Source organism: Cyclopterus lumpus, chromosome 19, assembly GCF_009769545.1.
Source record: "Cyclopterus lumpus isolate fCycLum1 chromosome 19, fCycLum1.pri, whole genome shotgun sequence".
Taxonomy (NCBI): Eukaryota; Metazoa; Chordata; class Actinopteri; order Perciformes; family Cyclopteridae; genus Cyclopterus; species Cyclopterus lumpus.
The window spans coordinates 18624158-18644514 of record NC_046984.1 but is presented as its reverse complement, the minus strand read 5'-3'; the positions used below and the strand labels follow the sequence as shown (position 1 = coordinate 18644514).

The window sequence follows — 20357 nt, the reverse complement described above, 5'->3', positions numbered from 1 at the left end:
TATTGATATCTCACTGTTATTAACTCCTCACGTTTATTAATATCTCACTGTTATTAACTCCTCATGTTTATTCATATCTCACTGTTATTAACTGCTCATGTTTATTCATATCTCACTGTTATTAACTGCTCGTGTTTATTAATATCTCACTGTTATTAACTGCTCATGTTTATTCATATCTCATCTTTGTGAGGTACTGTATTATAATGTGTAACTGATATGCTAATGAGCTCCAGGAGGAGGACCAATGTTCTGGTTTCTCTTACTTGATGAAGTACTTCTCTCCGTCTGCAGTGAAGGCCTCCTCCCATCCGTAAGGAGGAGCTGCAGGAGGGAGCACAGCATCATGTTTCAGTGGTTTGTGGTCTGTCATCAGACCAGCAGACCAGCAGACCAGCAGACCAGCAGACCATCAGACCAGCAGACCATCAGACCATCAGACCAGCAGACCAGCAGACCAGCAGACCATCAGACCAGCAGACCATCAGACCATCAGACCAGCAGACCATCAGACCATCAGACCATCAGACCAGCAGACCATCAGACCAGCAGACCAGCAGACCAGCAGACCAGCAGACCATCAGACCATCAGACCATCAGACCATCAGACCAGCAGACCATCAGACCAGCAGACCAGCAGACCATCAGACCAGCAGACCATCAGACCAGCAGACCATCAGACCATCAGACCAGCAGACCAGCAGACCATCAGACCATCAGACCATCAGACCATCAGACGATCAGACCATCAGACCATCAGACCAGCTGACCAGCAGACCATCAGACCATCAGACCAGCAGACCATCAGACCAGCATACCATCAGACCAGCAGACCAGCAGACCATCAGACCAGCAGACCATCAGACCATCAGACCAGCAGACGATCAGACCATCAGACCATCAGACCATCAGACCAGCAGACCAGCAGACCATCAGACCATCAGACCATCAGACCAGCAGACCAGCAGACGATCAGACCAGCAGACCATCAGACCATCAGACCATCAGACGATCAGACCATCAGACCATCAGACCAGCTGACCATCAGACCAGCAGACCAGCAGACCAACAGACCATCAGACCATCAGACCAGCAGACCATCAGACCAGCATACCATCAGACCAGCAGACCAACAGACCAACAGACCAGCAGACCATCAGATCAAGAGACCTGCAGACCAACAGACCATCAGACCAGCAGACCAGCAGACCAACATACCAACATACCAATAGACCAGCAGACCATCAGACTTCAGACCAGCAGACCAACAGACCAGCAGACCAGCAGACCATCAGACCAGCGACCCGCAGACCAGCAGACCATCAGACCATCAGACCAGCGACCCACAGACCAGACCTGTGTGTGTTTGTGTGAGAGTGTGTGTGTGTGCTCCAGCATCTCATCATCTGGTCGTACTGGTGCAGTTGTCATGGCAACAGAGACACAAATCAAAAGCTCCAGATCTAAATGGTCTTGTTGGGGGAGACAGCCAGTGACATTAATCCATTTAATAGTTCATACATCCCTGCAGTGTTTATGCAATCTGGATCAATAACTCAGTGATTGGGTTAAAATCAGAAGTGTGCATCAGCAACGTGGAAATCAATAAATGCACATTGCCTCTCCCCGGGACCCGAACGACGGTCTCCTGGGTGAAGGTCTGTGTCTTTACACTCTTTATTCTACCATCACGTGGATGACATATTATTGATGACATATTATTGATGACATATTATTGATGACATATTATTGATGTGCATGACAGCAGCACTGCGGAGCTTTATGGATCCTGATATCAAACATCATGAAGGTCTGAAAAACTTTAATGAAGATTTTAATAAACAGAATTCAGAGCATCATGAGAATAAAGTGTTCTTAGTCGAAGTTAAAGAGTGAATTAAAACATTACAACAAATGTATAATGTCCTACCTAAGAAAAGTGATTAATAACTATTTGATCACTGATACTAATCATGATGACGTCATTCTGTTAATCTAATACATAATTCATGTAGCCTGATGGTGTCATCGCTCCTGATGAACTACTGAGGAACATTTCCAATTGTTTTCTTCTTCCTTAAGGTTCTTTAAGTCACGTTCTCCGTCTTCAGTAAACTCAAATGTTCTTTGGAATAAGCAGCAATATTTAGTGCGTGTTTATTTGTAATCAACATGAAGTGGATCCAGGTCTCTGAAGACCCCGTTCTGGTGTCTGCAGGTCTCTGATCAGCTGGAGGTTTCTGAAAACCAGGAAGTGACATCACAGAATCTGCTTGTGTCTTTCCTTTCCTGCTGTTTTTATTCTTCTTTGTCTTCTTGGGATTTGTGGAGAATGAAACAAATAAGTGTAATATTTCAGTTTTCATAAAACAATATTCCTCTTCCTGGATTTGAAGGTTAGTACTTTTTAAACAATATATTTATCTTCTTGTTTAAATGGAATCTTTATACGTTTTACTTTTTTAATGCCATGTAGAGATTGTAAAGCCCACTTGGGTACATTTGTGATATTACATTTATATATTATCAAATAAAATGTCATGTTTTATTGTTATTTAAATGACATGTAAATTCACTAATTTAACATGTAAATTCTACTCTCTACTGAAGCTCTGCCGACCTGCATGAATCAATAAATATGTTTTTGACAGCTCCTACACAATAATGCACAGACAACGATGCAGAAAAGACAATCTGCAGCTTTTCTCCAAAGGAATCATAAATAAAAGCATCATATTTGGGAAAGTAGGCGTGTGAACGTTAGTGTGTGTGACTGTGTGTGAGCGTGTGTGTGTGTGTGTGTGTGTGTGTGTGACTGTGTGTGTGACTGTGTGTGTGTGACTGTGTGTGTGTGACTGTGTGTGTGACTGTGTGTGTGTGACTGTGAGTGTGTGTGTGTGTGTGTGTGTCACAGTGAATGAGGAAGACGAAGCTTCCTGCAGTTACAAGGCGTACGGGTTAAAGGCAGTGCATGTATCCAGGCAACAGGGGCGTGATGAAAAACGAGTTCTAAGTGATTGTAAGAAACATACACACACTCTCACACACACACACACACACACACACACACACACACACACACACACTCACACAGACTGACCTACTTCCTCCCTGGGACTTGGCTTTGTTCCGCCCGTCTTGGTTACCTCTAACAGGACGTTGAGCGTCGTCCTGAATCACGGACACTGATTATGTAACAGCAGCAGGGAGGTTTGTGTGTGTGTGGGGGGGGGGTGGGGGGGGGGGCGTCATGACTGGTGAAGGAAACTAGGAGCCTGAACACTGAATACTCCCAACACTCCCAAAACTCCCAACCTTCCTAACTCTCCCAACCCTCCCAATACTCCCAAGCTTCCTAACTCTCCCAACACTCCCAACCTTCCCAACACTCACAACCTTCCTAACTCTCCCAACACTCCCAATACTCTCAAGCTTCCTAACTCTCCCAACACTCCCAACCCTCCCAACTCTCCCAACACTCCCAACCTTCCTAACACTCCCAACACTCCCAACACTCCCAACCTTTCTAACCCTCCCAACCCTCCCAACACTCCCAACACTCCCAACCTTCCTAACTCTCCCAACTCTCCCAACACTCCCAACCTTCCTAACTCTCCCCAACCTTCCCAACACTCCCAACCTTCCCAACACTCCCAACCCTCCCAACTCTCCCAACTCTCCCAACACTCCCAACCTTCCCAACACTCCCAACCTTCCCAACTCTCCCAACCTTCCTAACTCTCCCAACCTTCCCAACACTCCCAACCTTCCTAACTCTCCCAACCTTCCCAATACTCCAAGCTTCCTAACTCTCCCAACACTCCCAACCTTCCCAACACTCCCAACCTTCCTAACTCTCCCAATACTCCCAACCTTCCTAACTCTCCCAACACTCCCAACCTTCCTAACTCTCCCAACCTTCCCAATACTCCCAACCTTCCTAACTCTTCCAACCCTCCCAACCCTCCCAACACTCCCAACCTTCCTAACTCTCCCAACACTCCCAACCTTCCTAACTCTCCCAACACTCCCAACCTTCCTAACTCTCCCAACACTCCCAACCTTCCTAACTCTCCCAACCCTCCCAACACTCCCAACCCTCCCAACTCTCCCAACACTTCCAACCTTCCCAACTCTCCCAACCCTCCCAACACTCCCAACCTTCCTAACACTCCCAACACTCCAAACCTTCCTAACCCTCCCAACACTTTCAACCTTCCCAACTCTCCCAACCTTCCTAACACTCCCAACACTCCCAACCTTCCTAACTCTCCCCAACTCTCCCAACACTCCCAACCTTCCCAACACTCCCAACCTTCCCAACCTTCCCAACCCTCCCAACTCTCCCAACTCTCCCAACACTCCCAACCTTCCCAACACTCCCAACCTTCCCAACTCTCCCAACCTTCCTAACTCTCCCAACCTTCCCAACACTCCCAACCTTCCTAACTCTCCCAACCTTCCCAATACTCCAAGCTTCCTAACTCTCCCAACACTCCCAACCTTCCTAACACTCCCAACACTCCAAACCTTCCTAACTCTCCCAACACTTTCAACCTTCCCAACTCTCCCAACCTTCCTAACACTCCCAACACTCCCAACCTTCCTAACTCTCCCCAACTCTCCCAACACTCCCAACCTTCCCAACACTCCCAACCTGTATAACCTTTTCAACCCTCCCAACTCTCACAACTCTCCCAACACTCCCAACCTTCCCAACACTCCCAACCTTCCCAACTCTCCCAACCTTCCTAACTCTCCCAACCTTCCCAACACTCCCAAGCTTCCTAACTCTCCCAACCCTCCCAATACTCCCAACCTTCCTAACTCTCCCAACCCTCCCAATACTCCCAACCTTCCCAACACTCCCAACCTTCCTAACTCTCCCAACCCTCCCAATACTCCCAACACTCCCAACACTCCCAACCCTCCCAACCTTCCTAACTCTCCCAACCTTCCCAACTCTCCCAACCTTCATAACTCTCCCAACCTTCCCAACACTCCCAACCTTCCTAACTCTCCCAACCTTCCCAATACTCCAAGCTTCCTAACTCTCCCAACCCTCCCAATACCCCCAACACTCCCAACCTTCCTAACTCTCCCAACCTTCCCAACACTCCCTAACTCTCCCAACCTTCCCAATACTCCAAGCTTCCTAACTCTCCCAACACTCCCAACCTTCCTAACCCTCCCAACCTTCCCAACACTCCCAACCTTCCTAACTCTCCCAACTCTCCCAACACTCCCAACCTTCCCAACACTCCCAACACTCCCAACCTTCATAACCCTACCAACCCTACCAACACTCCCAACATTCCCAACACTCCTATCACAGCGTGTTCTAAGTCTACAGTTCCAAGTCTTCTTATTGCGGATATTCTGGAAGAAGTGAAATAATAAATTGGTTGTCATATCTTGCAAAAGGATGTTTTGAGGTTTTGGCCCCATGGTAATATTCTCTGAATACTTCAGAGGTGCAGAAGATGATGTTCCTATAGCCAGTTATATATCTTTAATACAGACTCCTTTCACAAGAATGGCAAATAGACACAGGCAGATGTTGGTTCAAGTTTATCATCACCTTTATTGTTACACATGTTTAATGATTCATTGAATCAAAGTTTAAATTAAGTTTAAAGGAGACAAACGCTGAATATTTGGGCAGCTGGAGTCCGTTGGGGTGAATTTGGATGTAAAGCTTCCAGCCAAAGTCTCAGCATGCAGCTCGGGTCCTCGACCTGCCAGATGATGGCAAATATGTATAATACTAATTGAAAGACTTTTAAATATTGTGCTTTCCCCTTTCCACCTCACTGGTATTTTGAGAGCTGGACTGGGACGTTGAGTTTCTCTCTATGCTGACGACCTTTAGCTTAATTCAGCCAATTGACCCAAAGCTAAGTCCCGCCCCTCGAAAGCAGACTGGCCAATCCCATGAACGTCGTTCTGCTGACTCTCATCACCGGTTTCATGGATTTGGAGCTCATCATGTAAAATATTGCGTAATAGTCATACTCATCACCCAGAGATGTTGAAAGAGAATTCTAAAATGTTAGAGGAGCTAACGTTAGCACAGTACAATGCTAATGCTAAACATTGCTATGATACGCTTGTCACTATATATATACTTAATGTCTTGAATGATCTTAACAGTGAATAAAGACCTTTTACATTTTATTCTAGTATATCAGTCGAGGCCCAGGGGATCTATTTAGACTTCCAGCTGCTACAATCTGAAATAATCAGGGAATCATAACAAGCTTCTGCACAGAAGAAGAAGAACTCATGAAAAGTTTGTTTCAGAATATTTACTCAGAAAAAGAATACAGGACAAACAGCAAATGAAAGCATCTAAAGCGTCCACTTAGGCTAGAACTGTCCTTTACTGGCCACATTCCAACATGAACGTTGTGGTTCCTCTATTGTCTGCCTTCTTCCTTGGGCCTCATGTTTCTGTGGTCTGTCTTTGTCTGGTTGCTAATCTGAAGCACGAAGCTGAACACAGGCAGGAAGCTACAGTTGTATCCATATAAGCTATTATTGTATCTCGACAGGAAGTGGAAACCACATGATGTGAAAGGTTTGTATTGCGTGCTACATGAAGGTGTTGTTGAGGTGGAGTGAATCTAAAGGACGTTCTGTCCATCGCTCGCTTTACCCACAATGCTCTGCTCTCTGTGGTTCTGAGCTCACGTGCTGAGCACAGATTGATCGACCGCCGACCGGCTGATACTTCATGACCGTTGTTAAATGTAGTTTTTATGAGAAGCTTACAGTTGCTGTTCTTTTTTCCAGTTGCTTGAAAACATTTTTCCCAGGACGTTGGAGAAAAGAGTCGCTCTCAAATTACTTCTTGTAAGAGAATCGGAATATCAGACTTAAAAAAATGTCAACTGGTATGGTAATGTTATGTGACATTAATACGGCCCGTTTACATAACTCGAGCACCAGTTCTCATTCATCTGTAAATCACATGATCTGTAACAACACTCCTGTACGCAGCCCAGGCGGTGATGATTTATTACATTTTGTACTTGTTTCAACTTTATAATGCACATTAAAACCAGCAGCTAAACTATTCCGTAAGAAAGATATAAACTCATATGAATACAATATAAATCTCAAATGATATTGGGCTCAATATGTCCTCAGTGCTGTCGGCAGTCTCATATCCATCCTGCTCATAATGCTGCCGGATGGATGCACGATCACGAGAGGACGACCGGCTCATTTCTGTTCATCAACGCTAACGAGTCATCTGCATTGATATTCATAGTTTGGATGAGTCAGAATCTCTCTAGTGTGGATCCTAAATGTGTAAAACATGTTTTATAAATGAGAGCCCAGTAACACCACTAACACAGTCACCTCCCGTCTGGTTCTATTGGTTTGGCTCGGTAGCTCGTTAGCTCGGTAGCTCGGTCACATACAGGACAATAAGTTAATTTAGAAGATGGATTCATAACATCCACTTTGATCTCAAGACAAAAGGCCCACGATAGCTTCCTGTATTTTGGAGCCAATTCCCTCCCATAATGAATAAGGTGCTTCCAAAAGCTTCAAACTGTCCAGGAGTCCGTCCACTGACCAGCGCTCTCCTTCCAAAAGATCCACTGGTTGTTTCAGAGAGTGACGAGCGTCTATTAAAACACACATTATTCATTTAAATGATGATGGCACCTTTATGCATGTCATTTAGGTTAAACCGCCGGAATCAAACCGCCGTTGGGTGGCTTATTGACTGTTTCATTAAGACAAGAGTCCATTGCTAGCAGGTACTGAGGAGATGAGGAGGTGAGGAGATGAGGAGGTGTCGGGGAGGAGAGGGTTTGGGTTGGCTGCTGATGTCCTGCAGACGCCTCGGCCGGGTCCTCTAGAAGGTCAGCACTGCAACGGGGAGGACAGAGACCGCACAGCAGCAGGGTCACTTTGGTTCGGCTTGCAGGGGAACACAGAGGAAGAGGACATGCAGACCGGCATGCGTAGAGCCCGGGTCACTTACAGTCCACCTCCAGGATGGCTCTGACAGTCCTCGTGAGCTCCTTCGCCTCCTGGGCGAGCGTGGCCGCCGTCCAGGGACTCTTCTTGTAGCGGGGGGGGAGGCCTTGAGACGACGCCCCCACTTTAACGTCTCCGGAGCTGCAAAATAAGAGAAGGACCAGTCAACAGGGAAAGACTACAAACAGGTCCCAGGGAGAGTTGACCAACAGGATGACCATGTTGAAGGACGTGGCCTCGAGGCCCTGACGCCTTGAGGCCCTGACGCCTTGAGGCCCTGACGCTTTGAGGCCTAGAGGCCCTGACATCTTGAGGCCCTGACGCCTTGAGGCCCTGACGCCTTGAGGCCCTGACGCTTTGAGGCCTAGAGGCCCTGACATCTTGAGGCCCTGACGCCTTGAGGCCCTGACACCTTGAGGCCCTGACGCCTTGAGGCCCTGACGCCTTGAGGCGCTGACGCTTTGAGGCCTAGAGGCCCTGACATCTTGAGGCCCTGACGCCTTGAGGCCCTGACGCCTTGAGGCCCTGACGCCTTGAGGCCCTGACGCCTTGAGGCCTCGAGGCCCTGACATCTTGAGGCCCTGACGCCTTGAGGCCCTGACATCTTGAGGCCCTGACGCCTTGAGGCCCTGACACCTTGAGGCCCTGACGCCTTGAGGCCCTGACGCCTTGAGGCGCTGACGCTTTGAGGCCTAGAGGCCCTGACGCCTTGAGACCCTGACGCCTTGAGGCCCTGACGCCTTGAGGCCCTGACGCCTTGAGGCCTCGAGGCCCTGACGCCTTGAGGCGCTGACGCCTCGAGGCCTAGAGGCCCTGACGCCTTGAGGCCTCGAGGCCCTGACGCCTTGAGGCCCTGACGCCTTGAGGCCTCGAGGCCCTGACGCCTTGAGGCCTCGAGGCCCTGACGCCTTGAGGCGCTGACGCCTTGAGGCCTAGAGGCCCTGACACCTTGAGGCCCTGACGCCTTGAGGCCTGGAGTCCCTGACGCCTTGAGGCCCTGACGCCTTGAGGCTCTGACGCCTTGAGGCCCTGACGCCTGGAGGCCCTGAGACTCTGAAGCCCCGAGGCCTTCACAGTGACTCATTTTCACTCGTCGCAAGTCTTTGCCAAATAAAGAGTTTATATATATATAATATAAATATATTTAAAAGAAATATATTTTTCTTTATATATATATATACTATACCTCATCAGCTCCATCCCTCTCACCTGTCCACTCTGCTGCACTACGCCCTCTGGTATTTAAGCCCCAGCTTCACTCACTGCCAGATCGTTCTTGGCCTTTTGCCCCATAAGCAGACCCTGGATTGTTTGTGTGTTGTGGGTTCAAAGGGATTCACCTGTTCTGTTGTACTGCATCTGGGTCCTTAACACCCCGTGACCCCCGTGACCTCGATCTTTTGCTCCAGTAAAATGTTGATTGTCACGTAGAAAGTAAATATGTTTCATCTAATGAAGAACGTATAACTTTGCAGAATCTCTGACCAGCGTTCATTAGCTAACCTCTAGAGCTGGTTGAGGACCTGCTGTTCATAAGAGCCTCTTTGGTCGGTTCAGTGGTTTGAGGAGCGACGGAAAGCTTTCAATAACACCGTGAAGCTGCTGGTTGATGTTCGTCACATCCTGCGAGCTTTAGGAACACGTTGCCATGGTTACAGCTGTTCACACGCCGGTCGTTCCAAATATCTATTATTTGTGTCTGCTAACAACACCCGAAGTGATTAGCTGAACAATGAAATCCTCCGCTCCTTCTCTCCTGAGCGATTACGTTTCTTGATAAAAGAGTACAATGTAAGTCTAGAATTACCAACACGCCAACGGTTGTAAGAAAATAGTTAAATGTTGAAAAGTATATATACCTTTTATGTAATATGCTGTAGTTCAGAGTGGTGATACGTTTTTGAAAGCTAACGTTCTTTTTGTTGCCTAAAGCTAACGTTTGTTTTATTTCCTAATGCTAACATTCTTTGTGTTCCCTAAAGCTAACGTTTGTTTTGTTTCCTTAAGCTAACATTTGTTTTATTTCCTAAAGCTAACGTTTGTTTTGTTTCGTGAAGCTAATGTTCTTTGTGTTTCCTACAGCTAACGTTTGTTTTGTTTCCTTAAGCTAACATTTGTTTTATTTCCTAAAGCTAATGTTTGTTTTGTTTCCTTCAGCTAACCTTCTTTGTGTTTCCTAAAGCTAATGTTTGTTTTGTTTCCTAAAGCTAACGTTTGTTTTGTTTCCTGAAGCTAATGTTCTTTGTGTTTCGTAAAGCTAATGTTTGTTTTGTTTCCTAAAGCTAATGTTTGTTTTGTTTCCTTCAGCTAACCTTCTTTGTGTTTCCTAAAGCTAATGTTTGTTTTGTTTCCTAAAGCTAACGTTTGTTTTGTTTCCTGAAGCTAATGTTCTTTGTGTTTCGTAAAGCTAACATTTGTTTTGTTTCATAAATCTAACCTGTGTTTCCTAAAGCTAATGTTTGTTTTGTTTCATAAAGCTAACGTTTGTTTAGTTTTAGTTTCTTAAAGCTAACGTTTGTTTACTTTGTGTTTCGTAAAGCTAACATTTGTTTTGTTTCATAAAGCTAACCTTCTTTGTGTTTTCTAAAGCTAATGTTTGTTTTATTTCGTAAAGCTAACGTTCTTTGTGTTTCCTAAAGCTAACATCTGTTTTATTTCGTAAAGCTAACGTTCTTTGTGTTTCCTAAAGCTAACATCTGTTTTATTTCGTAAAGCTAACGTTCTTTGTGTTTCCTAAAGCTAACATCTGTTTTATTTCCTAAAGCTAACGTCTGTTTTGTTTCGTAAAGCTAACATTTGTTTTGTTTCATAAAGCTAACCTTCTTTGTGTTTTCTAAAGCTAATGTTTGTTTTATTTCGTAAAGCTAACGTTCTTTGTGTTTCCTAAAGCTAACATCTGTTTTGTTTCGTAAAGCTAACATTTGTTTTGTTTCATAAAGCTAACCTTCTTTGTGTTTCCTAAAGCTAACGTCTGTTTTGTTTCGTAAAGCTAACGTTCTTTGTGTTTCCTAAAGCTAACGTCTGTTTTGTTTCGTAAAGCTAACGTTCTTTGTGTTTCCTAAAGCTAACGTCTGTTTTGTTTCGTAAAGCTAACGTTCTTTGTGTTTCCTAAAGCTAACGTCTGTTTTGTTTCGTAAAGCTAACGTTTTTTTTCCTAAAGCTAACGTTTGTTTTATTTCCTAGAGCTAACATTTTCTAACGCTAATACTCTTTTTGTTTGCTCACGTCATTTACACAGATTACATTAAATGAGTGTTTTCTCCATGAACCTCTTTACTCTGATGTTGAGTGACTCTTTAGTGGTTTTAGTGATGAAACTCTTTGTGTCTTCAGCGAACTGAACCGCCGGACAACCTACATTTCCTGTTACGAGCGGCCCAGAAACAGATATAGAAGAAAGGGAAGAACCCGGCTGAGGGTCCTGTGGTTATGAAAGACTTGAGGAGGTGTCCCACTGACCTGGACTAAAAAGGAAAGCAGGCAGGAGGCGTCACGGCTGGGTGACTCGATAACAGGACCGAAGGACCTGGTTTACTGAATGTGACTTACACAACCAAGCAGAAGGCGCTGATAACCCATGTTATGGTTCACCAAGAGACGGATTGGAACCGCAGGAAAACATAAAGGAGGCGAGATTACCGGAAAGAGACTCAGTTTACATGCAGGGAGGAGATATAGTTCAGGTCAAAGGCTGCTTTAAAATGTAACGACAAGAAGGAAACAACGGCATCAATAAAATGGAACATGTTCTCATACCCTCTGGTTTGAGATCAGAAGGATGCAGAAGAAGGAAAGGAATGACAGGGAAAGAAAGAAGGACAAGAGGAGAAGCTAAGAAAGGGAGGATTTAAAAAGGAAATGAAAGGTTTGAGTAACAGAGGAAGGAAAGAAGGAAAGAACAAGCAAGGAAGCAATAAGAGAGAGAGGAACCATGTGAGGAGTGAAAAGGAACGTATTAAAGACATTAATTATATAAGGAAAAGAGGAAGGGAGGAGAGTTAAAGAAGAGAGCAAAAGGAAACAAGAAATATAGAAAGAACAAAGGGATGAAAGAAGAAAAGAAATGTGGGAGGAAGGAAACAAAGACTGAGAGGACAAAATGAATAAGGAAAGAAGGAAAAGAGCGAAAGGACAGTAAAATATAAACAATTAAGGAGGAAGGAAAGAAAGCAGGAATAAAAGGAAACGAGAACATATGGAAAGAAGGAATCAAGGAAGGAGACAAGGAAAGAAGAGAGGAAGGAAAGGTTTGAGGAACAGAAGGAGAACGAAGCAATAGTCCTACCGGGGCTGAAGTGGGCCAAGCTGGACCTGTGTGTGTGTGTGTGTGTGTGTGTGTGTGTGTGTGGCTAATGGGCTCTGCGCTAATGTTGGGGTCACACACACGCACACACACACACACACACACACACACACACACACACACACACACACACACACTACCTGTAGCTCTTTGTTGGTCCGTGACTCTCAAGTAGAAATTCTTGAATGTTCTGCAGACAAAACAGAGAGAAAAATTAAAATACAATGTTTTTTTTATTTCTCTGATGTTCTTATTCTTATTGTTAGTTATTATTTAATAATAATTTTATTAAATAATAACTAACAATAAGAACTATAATCCTGCTGGAAGTGTCCTGTGCACTCAGCGAGCTCTTGCGCCAACAACAGGTCGTCTTTGTTGACCTGTCAATCACCTTGAAGCCCCGCCCTAAAGCATCCCCTGCTTTATGGTCTGTTTGACTCTAAATGACCATAATTTACTAAATGAACATCATTCTGTATTGAAGAAGACTTGAAACTAGAGATTGAGACCAAAAACTAATGTTTACAATGTTTACTGAGGGAATACATCAAGAGAAGTAGAGTCATTTATATAGACTTCTATACAACCAGAGGAGTCGCCCCCTGGTGGTCAGGAGAGAGAATGCAGCTTTAACACATGAAGCATAGACTTCTATACAACCAGAGGAGTCACCCCCTGGTGGTCAGGAGAGAGAATGCAGCTTTAACACATGAAGCATAGACTTCTATACAACCAGAGGAGTCGCCCCCTGGTGGGCAGGAGAGAGAATGCAGCTTTAACACATGAAGCATAGACTTCTATACAACCAGAGGAGTCGCCCCCTGGTGGTCAGGAGAGAGAATGCAGCTTTAACACATGAAGCATAGACTTCTATACAACCAGAGGAGTCGCCCCCTGGTGGTCAGGAGAGAGAATGCAGCTTTGTAAACATGTTGACAGCCCGGTACATTTGTCTCCATAGCTAATATCCCCGAATTGTTGTAATGCTCACTCGTTTAAATAATATTTTTGTATATTTATATATATTTATTGTTAACATAATTAAGAACACGCCAGTTTGAGTGACAGGTGTGTTTCGTCTCAGTAGGGTGAAGTTGATGAAGGTTTTAATGGAGACCTGTTGGTCTGAGGTTTGAATACAAGAAGAAGAATCAGAGTTCATTCACCTCCACAAAGCTCAACAGCTTTCCCGTCGACAACTCAAAACCCTTTTTGGCCGCTTCGCTCTTCCGTAGTTGGCACTCCAGGACGGCGACCTTCTTCTTCAGCTCGTCCTTCTCATCCTAAAATGGAGACGTTTCGTTCTGTCAACACTCGAACTTCTCAGTCCTGAACTTGTTTGACCACTAGAGGGAGCTCGTTATATGAACGTGAACTTGTTTGACCACTAGAGGGAGCTCGTTATATGGACGTGAACTTGTTTGACCACTAGAGGGAGCTCGTTATATGGACGTGAACTTGTTTGACCACTAGAGGGAGCTCGTTATATGGACGTGAACTTGTTTGACCACTAGAGGGAGCTCGTTATATAGACGTGAACTTGTTTGACCACTAGAGGGAGCTTGTTATATGGACGTGAACTTGTTTGACCACTAGAGGGAGCTCGTTATATGGACGTGAACTTGTTTGACCACTAGAGGGAGCTCGTTATATGGACGTGAACTTGTTTGACCACTAGAGGGAGCTTATTATATGGACGTGAACTTGTTTGACCACTAGAGGGAGCTCGTTATATAGACGTGAACTTGTTTGACCACTAGAGGGAGCTCGTTATATGGACGTGAACTTGTTTGACCACTAGAGGGAGCTCGTTATATGGACGTGAACTTGTTTGACCACTAGAGGGAGCTCGTTATATGGACGTGAACTTGTTTGACCACTAGAGGGAGCTCGTTATATGGACGTGAACTTGTTTGACCACTAGAGGGAGCTCATTATATGGACGTGAAATTGTTTGACCACTAGAGGGAGCTCGTTATATGGGCGTGAACTTGTTTGACCACTAGAGGGAGCTCGTTACGTCTACGTGAACTTGTTTGACCACTAGAGGGAGCTTGTTACGTCTACGTGAACTTGTTTGACCACTAGAGGGAGCTTGTTACGTCTACGTGAACTTGTTTGACCACTAGAGGGAGCTTGTTACGTCTACGTGAACTTGTTTGACCACTAGAGGGAGCTCGTTATATGGACGTGAACTTGTTTGACCACTAGAGGGAGCTCGTTATATGGGCGTGAACTTGTTTGACCACTAGAGGGAGCTCGTTATATGGACGTGAACTTGTTTGACCACTAGAGGGAGCTTGTTACGTCTACGTGAACTTGTTTGACCACTAGAGGGAGCTTGTTACGTCTACGTGAACTTGTTTGACCACTAGAGGGAGCTCGTTATATGGACGTGAACTTGTTTGACCACTAGAGGGAGCTCGTTATATGGACGTGAGCTTGTTTGACCACTAGAGGGAGCTTGTTATATGGACATGAGCTTGTTTGACCACTAGAGGGAGCTTGTTATATGGACGTGAACTTGTTTGACCACTAGAGGGAGCTCGTTATATGGACGTGAACTTGTTTGACCACTAGAGGGAGCTCGTTATATGGACGTGAACTTGTTTGACCACTAGAGGGAGCTCGTTATATGGACGTGAACTTGTTTGACCACTAGAGGGAGCTTGTTATATGGGCGTGAACTTGTTTGACCACTAGAGGGAGCTTGTTATATGGACGTGAGCTTGTTTGACCACTAGAGGGAGCTCGTTATATGGACGTGAACTTGTTTGACCACTAGAGGGAGCTTGTTATATGGACGTGAGCTTGTTTGACCACTAGAGGGAGCTCGTTATATGGACGTGAACTTGTTTGACCACTAGAGGGAGCTCGTTATATGGACGTGAAATTGTTTGACCACTAGAGGGAGCTCGTTATATGGACGTGAACTTGTTTGACCACTAGAGGGAGCTCGTTATATGGACGTGAACTTGTTTGACCACTAGAGGGAGCTCGTTATATGGACGTGAACTTGTTTGACCACTAGAGGGAGCTCGTTATATGGACGTGAACTTGTTTGACCACTAGAGGGAGCTCGTTATATAGACGTGAACTTGTTTGACCACTAGAGGGAGCTTGTTATATGGACGTGAACTTGTTTGACCACTAGAGGGAGCTCGTTATATGGACGTGAACTTGTTTGACCACTAGAGGGAGCTCGTTATATGGACGTGAACTTGTTTGACCACTAGAGGGAGCTTGTTATATGGACGTGAACTTGTTTGACCACTAGAGGGAGCTCGTTATATAGACGTGAACTTGTTTGACCACTAGAGGGAGCTCGTTATATGGACGTAAACTTGTTTGACCACTAGAGGGAGCTTGTTATATGGACGTGAACTTGTTTGACCACTAGAGGGAGCTCGTTATATGGACGTGAACTTGTTTGACCACTAGAGGGAGCTCGTTATATAGACGTGAACTTGTTTGACCACTAGAGGGAGCTCGTTATATGGACGTGAACTTGTTTGACCACTAGAGGGAGCTCGTTATATGGACGTGAACTTGTTTGACCACTAGAGGGAGCTCGTTATATGGACGTGAACTTGTTTGACTACTAGAGGGAGCTCGTTATATGGACGTGAACTTGTTTGACCACTAGAGGGAGCTCGTTATATGGACGTGAACTTGTTTGACCACTAGAGGGAGCTCGTTATATGGACGTGAACTTGTTTGACCACTAGAGGGAGCTTGTTATATGGACGTGAGCTTGTTTGACCACTAGAGGGAGCTCGTTATATGGGCGTGAACTTGTTTGACCACTAGAGGGAGCTCGTTATATGGACGTGAACTTTTTTGACCACTAGAGGGAGCTCGCTACGTCTACGTGAACTTGTTTGACCACTAGAGGGAGCTCGTTATATGGACGTGAACTTTTTTGACCACTAGAGGGAGCTCGCTACGTCTACGTGAACTTGTTTGACCACTAGAGGGAGCTCGTTATATGGACGTGAACTTGTTTGACCACTAGAGGGAGCTCGTTATATGGACGTGAACTTGTTTGACCACTAGAGGGAGCTCATTATATGGACGTGAAATTGTTTGACCACTAGAGGGAGCTCGTTATATGGGCGTGAACTTGTTTGACCACTAGAGGGAGCTTGTTATATGGACGTGAAATTGTTTGACCACTAGAGGGAGCTCGTTATATGGGCGTGAACTTGTTTGACCACTAGAGGGAGCTCGTTATATGGACGTGAAATTGTTTGACCACTAGAGGGAGCTCGTTATATGGGCGTGAACTTGTTTGACCACTAGAGGGAGCTTGTTACGTCTACGTGAAATTGTTTGACCACTAGAGGGAGCTCGTTATATGGACGTGAACTTGTTTGACCACTAGAGGGAGCTTGTTACGTCTACGTGAAATTGTTTGACCACTAGAGGGAGCTCGTTATATGGACGTGAACTTGTTTGACCACTAGAGGGAGCTCGTTATATGGACGTGAACTTGTTTGACCACTAGAGGGAGCTCGTTATATGGACGTGAACTTGTTTGACCACTAGAAGGAGCTTGTTACGTCTACGTGAACTTGTTTGACCACTAGAGGGAGCTCGTTATATGGACGTGAACTTGTTTGACCACTAGAAGGAGCTTGTTACGTCTACGTGAACTTGTTTGACCACTAGAGGGAGCTCGTTATATGGACGTGAACTTGTTTGACCACTAGAGGGAGCTTGTTACGTCTACGTGAACTTGTTTGACCACTAGAGGGAGCTTGTTACGTCTACGTGAACTTGTTTGACCACTAGAGGGAGCTTGTTACGTCTACGTGAACTTGTTTGACCACTAGAGGGAGCTTGTTATATGGACGTGAACTTGTTTGACCACTAGAGGGAGCTCGTTATATGGACGTGAACTTGTTTGACCATTAGAGGGAGCTTGTTATATGGACGTGAGCTTGTTTGACCACTAGAGGGAGCTCGTTATATGGACGTGAGCTTGTTTGACCACTAGAGGGAGCTCGTTATATGGACGTGAACTTGTTTGACCACTAGAGGGAGCTCGTTATATGGACGTGAGCTTGTTTGACCACTAGAGGGAGCTCGTTATATGGACGTGAACTTGTTTGACCACTAGAGGGAGCTCGTTATATGGACGTGAACTTGTTTGACCACTAGAGGGAGCTCGTTATATGGACGTGAACTTGTTTGACCACTAGAGGGAGCTCGTTATATGGACGTGAAATTGTTTGACCACTAGAGGGAGCTCGTTATATGGACGTGAAATTGTTTGACCACTAGAGGGAGCTTGTTATATGGGCGTGAACTTGTTTGACCACTAGAGGGAGCTCGTTATATGGACGTGAACTTGTTTGACCACTAGAGGGAGCTCGTTACGTCTACGTGAACTTGTTTGACCACTAGAGGGAGCTCGTTATATGGACGTGAACTTGTTTGACCACTAGAGGGAGCTCGTTACGTCTACGTGAACTTGTTTGACCACTAGAGGGAGCTTGTTATATGGACGTGAACTTTTTTGACCACTAGAGGGAGCTCGTTACGTCTACGTGAACTTGTTTGACCACTAGAGGGAGCTCGTTATATGGACGTGAACTTGTTTGACCACTAGAGGGAGCTTGTTACGTCTACGTGAACTTGTTTGACCACTAGAGGGAGCTTGTTACGTCTACGTGAACTTGTTTGACCACTAGAGGGAGCTTGTTACGTCTACTTGAACTTGTTTGACCACTAGAGGGAGCTCGTTATATGGACGTGAACTTGTTTGACCACTAGAGGGAGCTCGTTATATGGACGTGAACTTGTTTGACCACTAGAGGGAGCTCGTTATATGGACGTGAACTTGTTTGACCACTAGAGGGAGCTCGTTATATGGACGTGAACTTGTTTGACCACTAGAGGGAGCTCGTTATATGGACGTGAACTTGTTTGACCACTAGAGGGAGCTCGTTATATGGACGTGAACTTGTTTGACCACTAGAGGGAGCTCATTATATGGACGTGAACTTGTTTGACCACTAGAGGGAGCTCGTTATATGGACGTGAAATTGTTTGACCACTAGAGGGAGCTCGTTATATGGGCGTGAACTTGTTTGACCACTAGAGGGAGCTTGTTACGTCTACGTGAACTTGTTTGACCACTAGAGGGAGCTTGTTACGTCTACGTGAACTTGTTTGACCACTAGAGGGAGCTTGTTACGTCTACGTGAACTTGTTTGACTACTAGAGGGAGCTCGTTATATGGACGTGAACTTGTTTGACCACTAGAGGGAGCTCGTTATATGGACGTGAACTTGTTTGACCACTAGAGGGAGCTCGTTATATGGACGTGAACTTGTTTGACCACTAGAGGGAGCTCGTTATATGGACGTGAACTTGTTTGACCACTAGAGGGAGCTCGTTATATGGACGTGAGCTTGTTTGACCACTAGAGGGAGCTCGTTATATGGACGTGAGCTTGTTTGACCACTAGAGGGAGCTTGTTATATGGACGTGAACTTGTTTGACCACTAGAGGGAGCTCGTTATATGGACGTGAACTTGTTTGACCACTAGAGGGAGCTCGTTATATGGACGTGAACTTGTTTGACCACTAGAGGGAGCTCGTTATATGGACGTGAAATTGTTTGACCACTAGAGGGAGCTCGTTATATGGACGTGAAATTGTTTGACCACTAGAGGGAGCTTGTTATATGGACGTGAACTTGTTTGACCACTAGAGGGAGCTCGTTATATGGGCGTGAACTTGTTTGACCACTAGAGGGAGCTCGTTATATGGACGTGAACTTGTTTGACCACTAGAGGGAGCTCGTTATATAGACGTGAACTTGTTTGACCACTAGAGGGAGCTTGTTATATGGACGTGAACTTGTTTGACCACTAGAGGGAGCTCGTTACGTCTACGTGAACTTGTTTGACCACTAGAGGGAGCTTGTTATATGGACGTGAACTTGTTTGACCACTAGAGGGAGCTTGTTACGTCTACGAGAACTTGTTTGACCACTAGAGGGAGCTCGTTATATGGACGTGAACTTGTTTGACCACTAGAGGGAGCTTGTTACGTCTACGTGAACTTGTTTGACCACTAGAGGGAGCTTGTTACGTCTACGTGAACTTGTTTGACCACTAGAGGGAGCTTGTTACGTCTACGTGAACTTGTTTGACCACTAGAGGGAGCTCGTTATATGGACGTGAACTTGTTTGACCACTAGAGGGAGCTCGTTATATGGACGTGAACTTGTTTGACCACTAGAGGGAGCTCGTTATATGGACGTGAACTTGTTTGACCACTAGAGGGAGCTCGTTATATGGACGTGAACTTGTTTGACCACTAGAGGGAGCTCGTTATATGGACGTGAACTTGTTTGACCACTAGAGGGAGCTCGTTATATGGACGTGAACTTGTTTGACCACTAGAGGGAGCTCATTATATGGACGTGAACTTGTTTGACCACTAGAGGGAGCTCATTATATGGACGTGAAATTGTTTGACCACTAGAGGGAGCTCGTTATATGGACGTGAACTTGTTTGACCACTAGAGGGAGCTCGTTATATGGACGTGAACTTGTTTGACCACTAGAGGGAGCTCGTTATATGGACGTGAACTTGTTTGACCACTAGAGGGAGCTCGTTATATGGACGTGAACTTGTTTGACCACTAGAGGGAGCTCGTTATATGGGCGTGAACTTGTTTGACCACTAGAGGGAGCTTGTTATATGGACGTGAACTTGTTTGACCACTAGAGGGAGCTCGTTATATGGACGTGAACTTGTTTGACCACTAGAGGGAGCTCGTTATATGGACGTGAACTTGTTTGACCACTAGAGGGAGCTTGTTATATGGACGTGAACTTGTTTGACCACTAGAGGGAGCTTGTTATATAGACGTGAACTTGTTTGACCACTAGAGGGAGCTCGTTATATGGACGTGAACTTGTTTGACCACTAGAGGGAGCTCATTATATGGACGTGAAATTGTTTGACCACTAGAGGGAGCTCGTTATATGGACGTGAACTTGTTTGACCACTAGAGGGAGCTCGTTATATGGAC

General features: G+C 45.4%; 1 protein-coding gene across 3 annotated transcripts in view; it reads right to left on the bottom strand.

Annotated features, from left to right (window-relative positions):
• Positions 1-5711: 5711 nt before the first annotated feature.
• Positions 5712-20357, bottom strand: part of stxbp4 (syntaxin binding protein 4) — a 42687-nt gene continuing 28041 nt past the window's right edge. Inside the window, exons 18-21 of one of the 3 annotated variants that reach the window (XM_034558013.1) lie at positions 13471-13587; positions 12442-12491; positions 8003-8139; positions 5712-7887 (exon numbers count right to left, since the gene is read on the bottom strand). In XM_034558013.1, the coding sequence (XP_034413904.1) occupies positions 7874-7887; positions 8003-8139; positions 12442-12491; positions 13471-13587 (318 nt within the window). In that variant the 3' untranslated portion in view covers positions 5712-7873. The remainder of the gene's footprint in view (positions 7888-8002; positions 8140-12441; positions 12492-13470; positions 13588-20357) is intronic. The other 2 variants (XM_034558012.1, XM_034558011.1) reach the window with 2 other exon arrangements.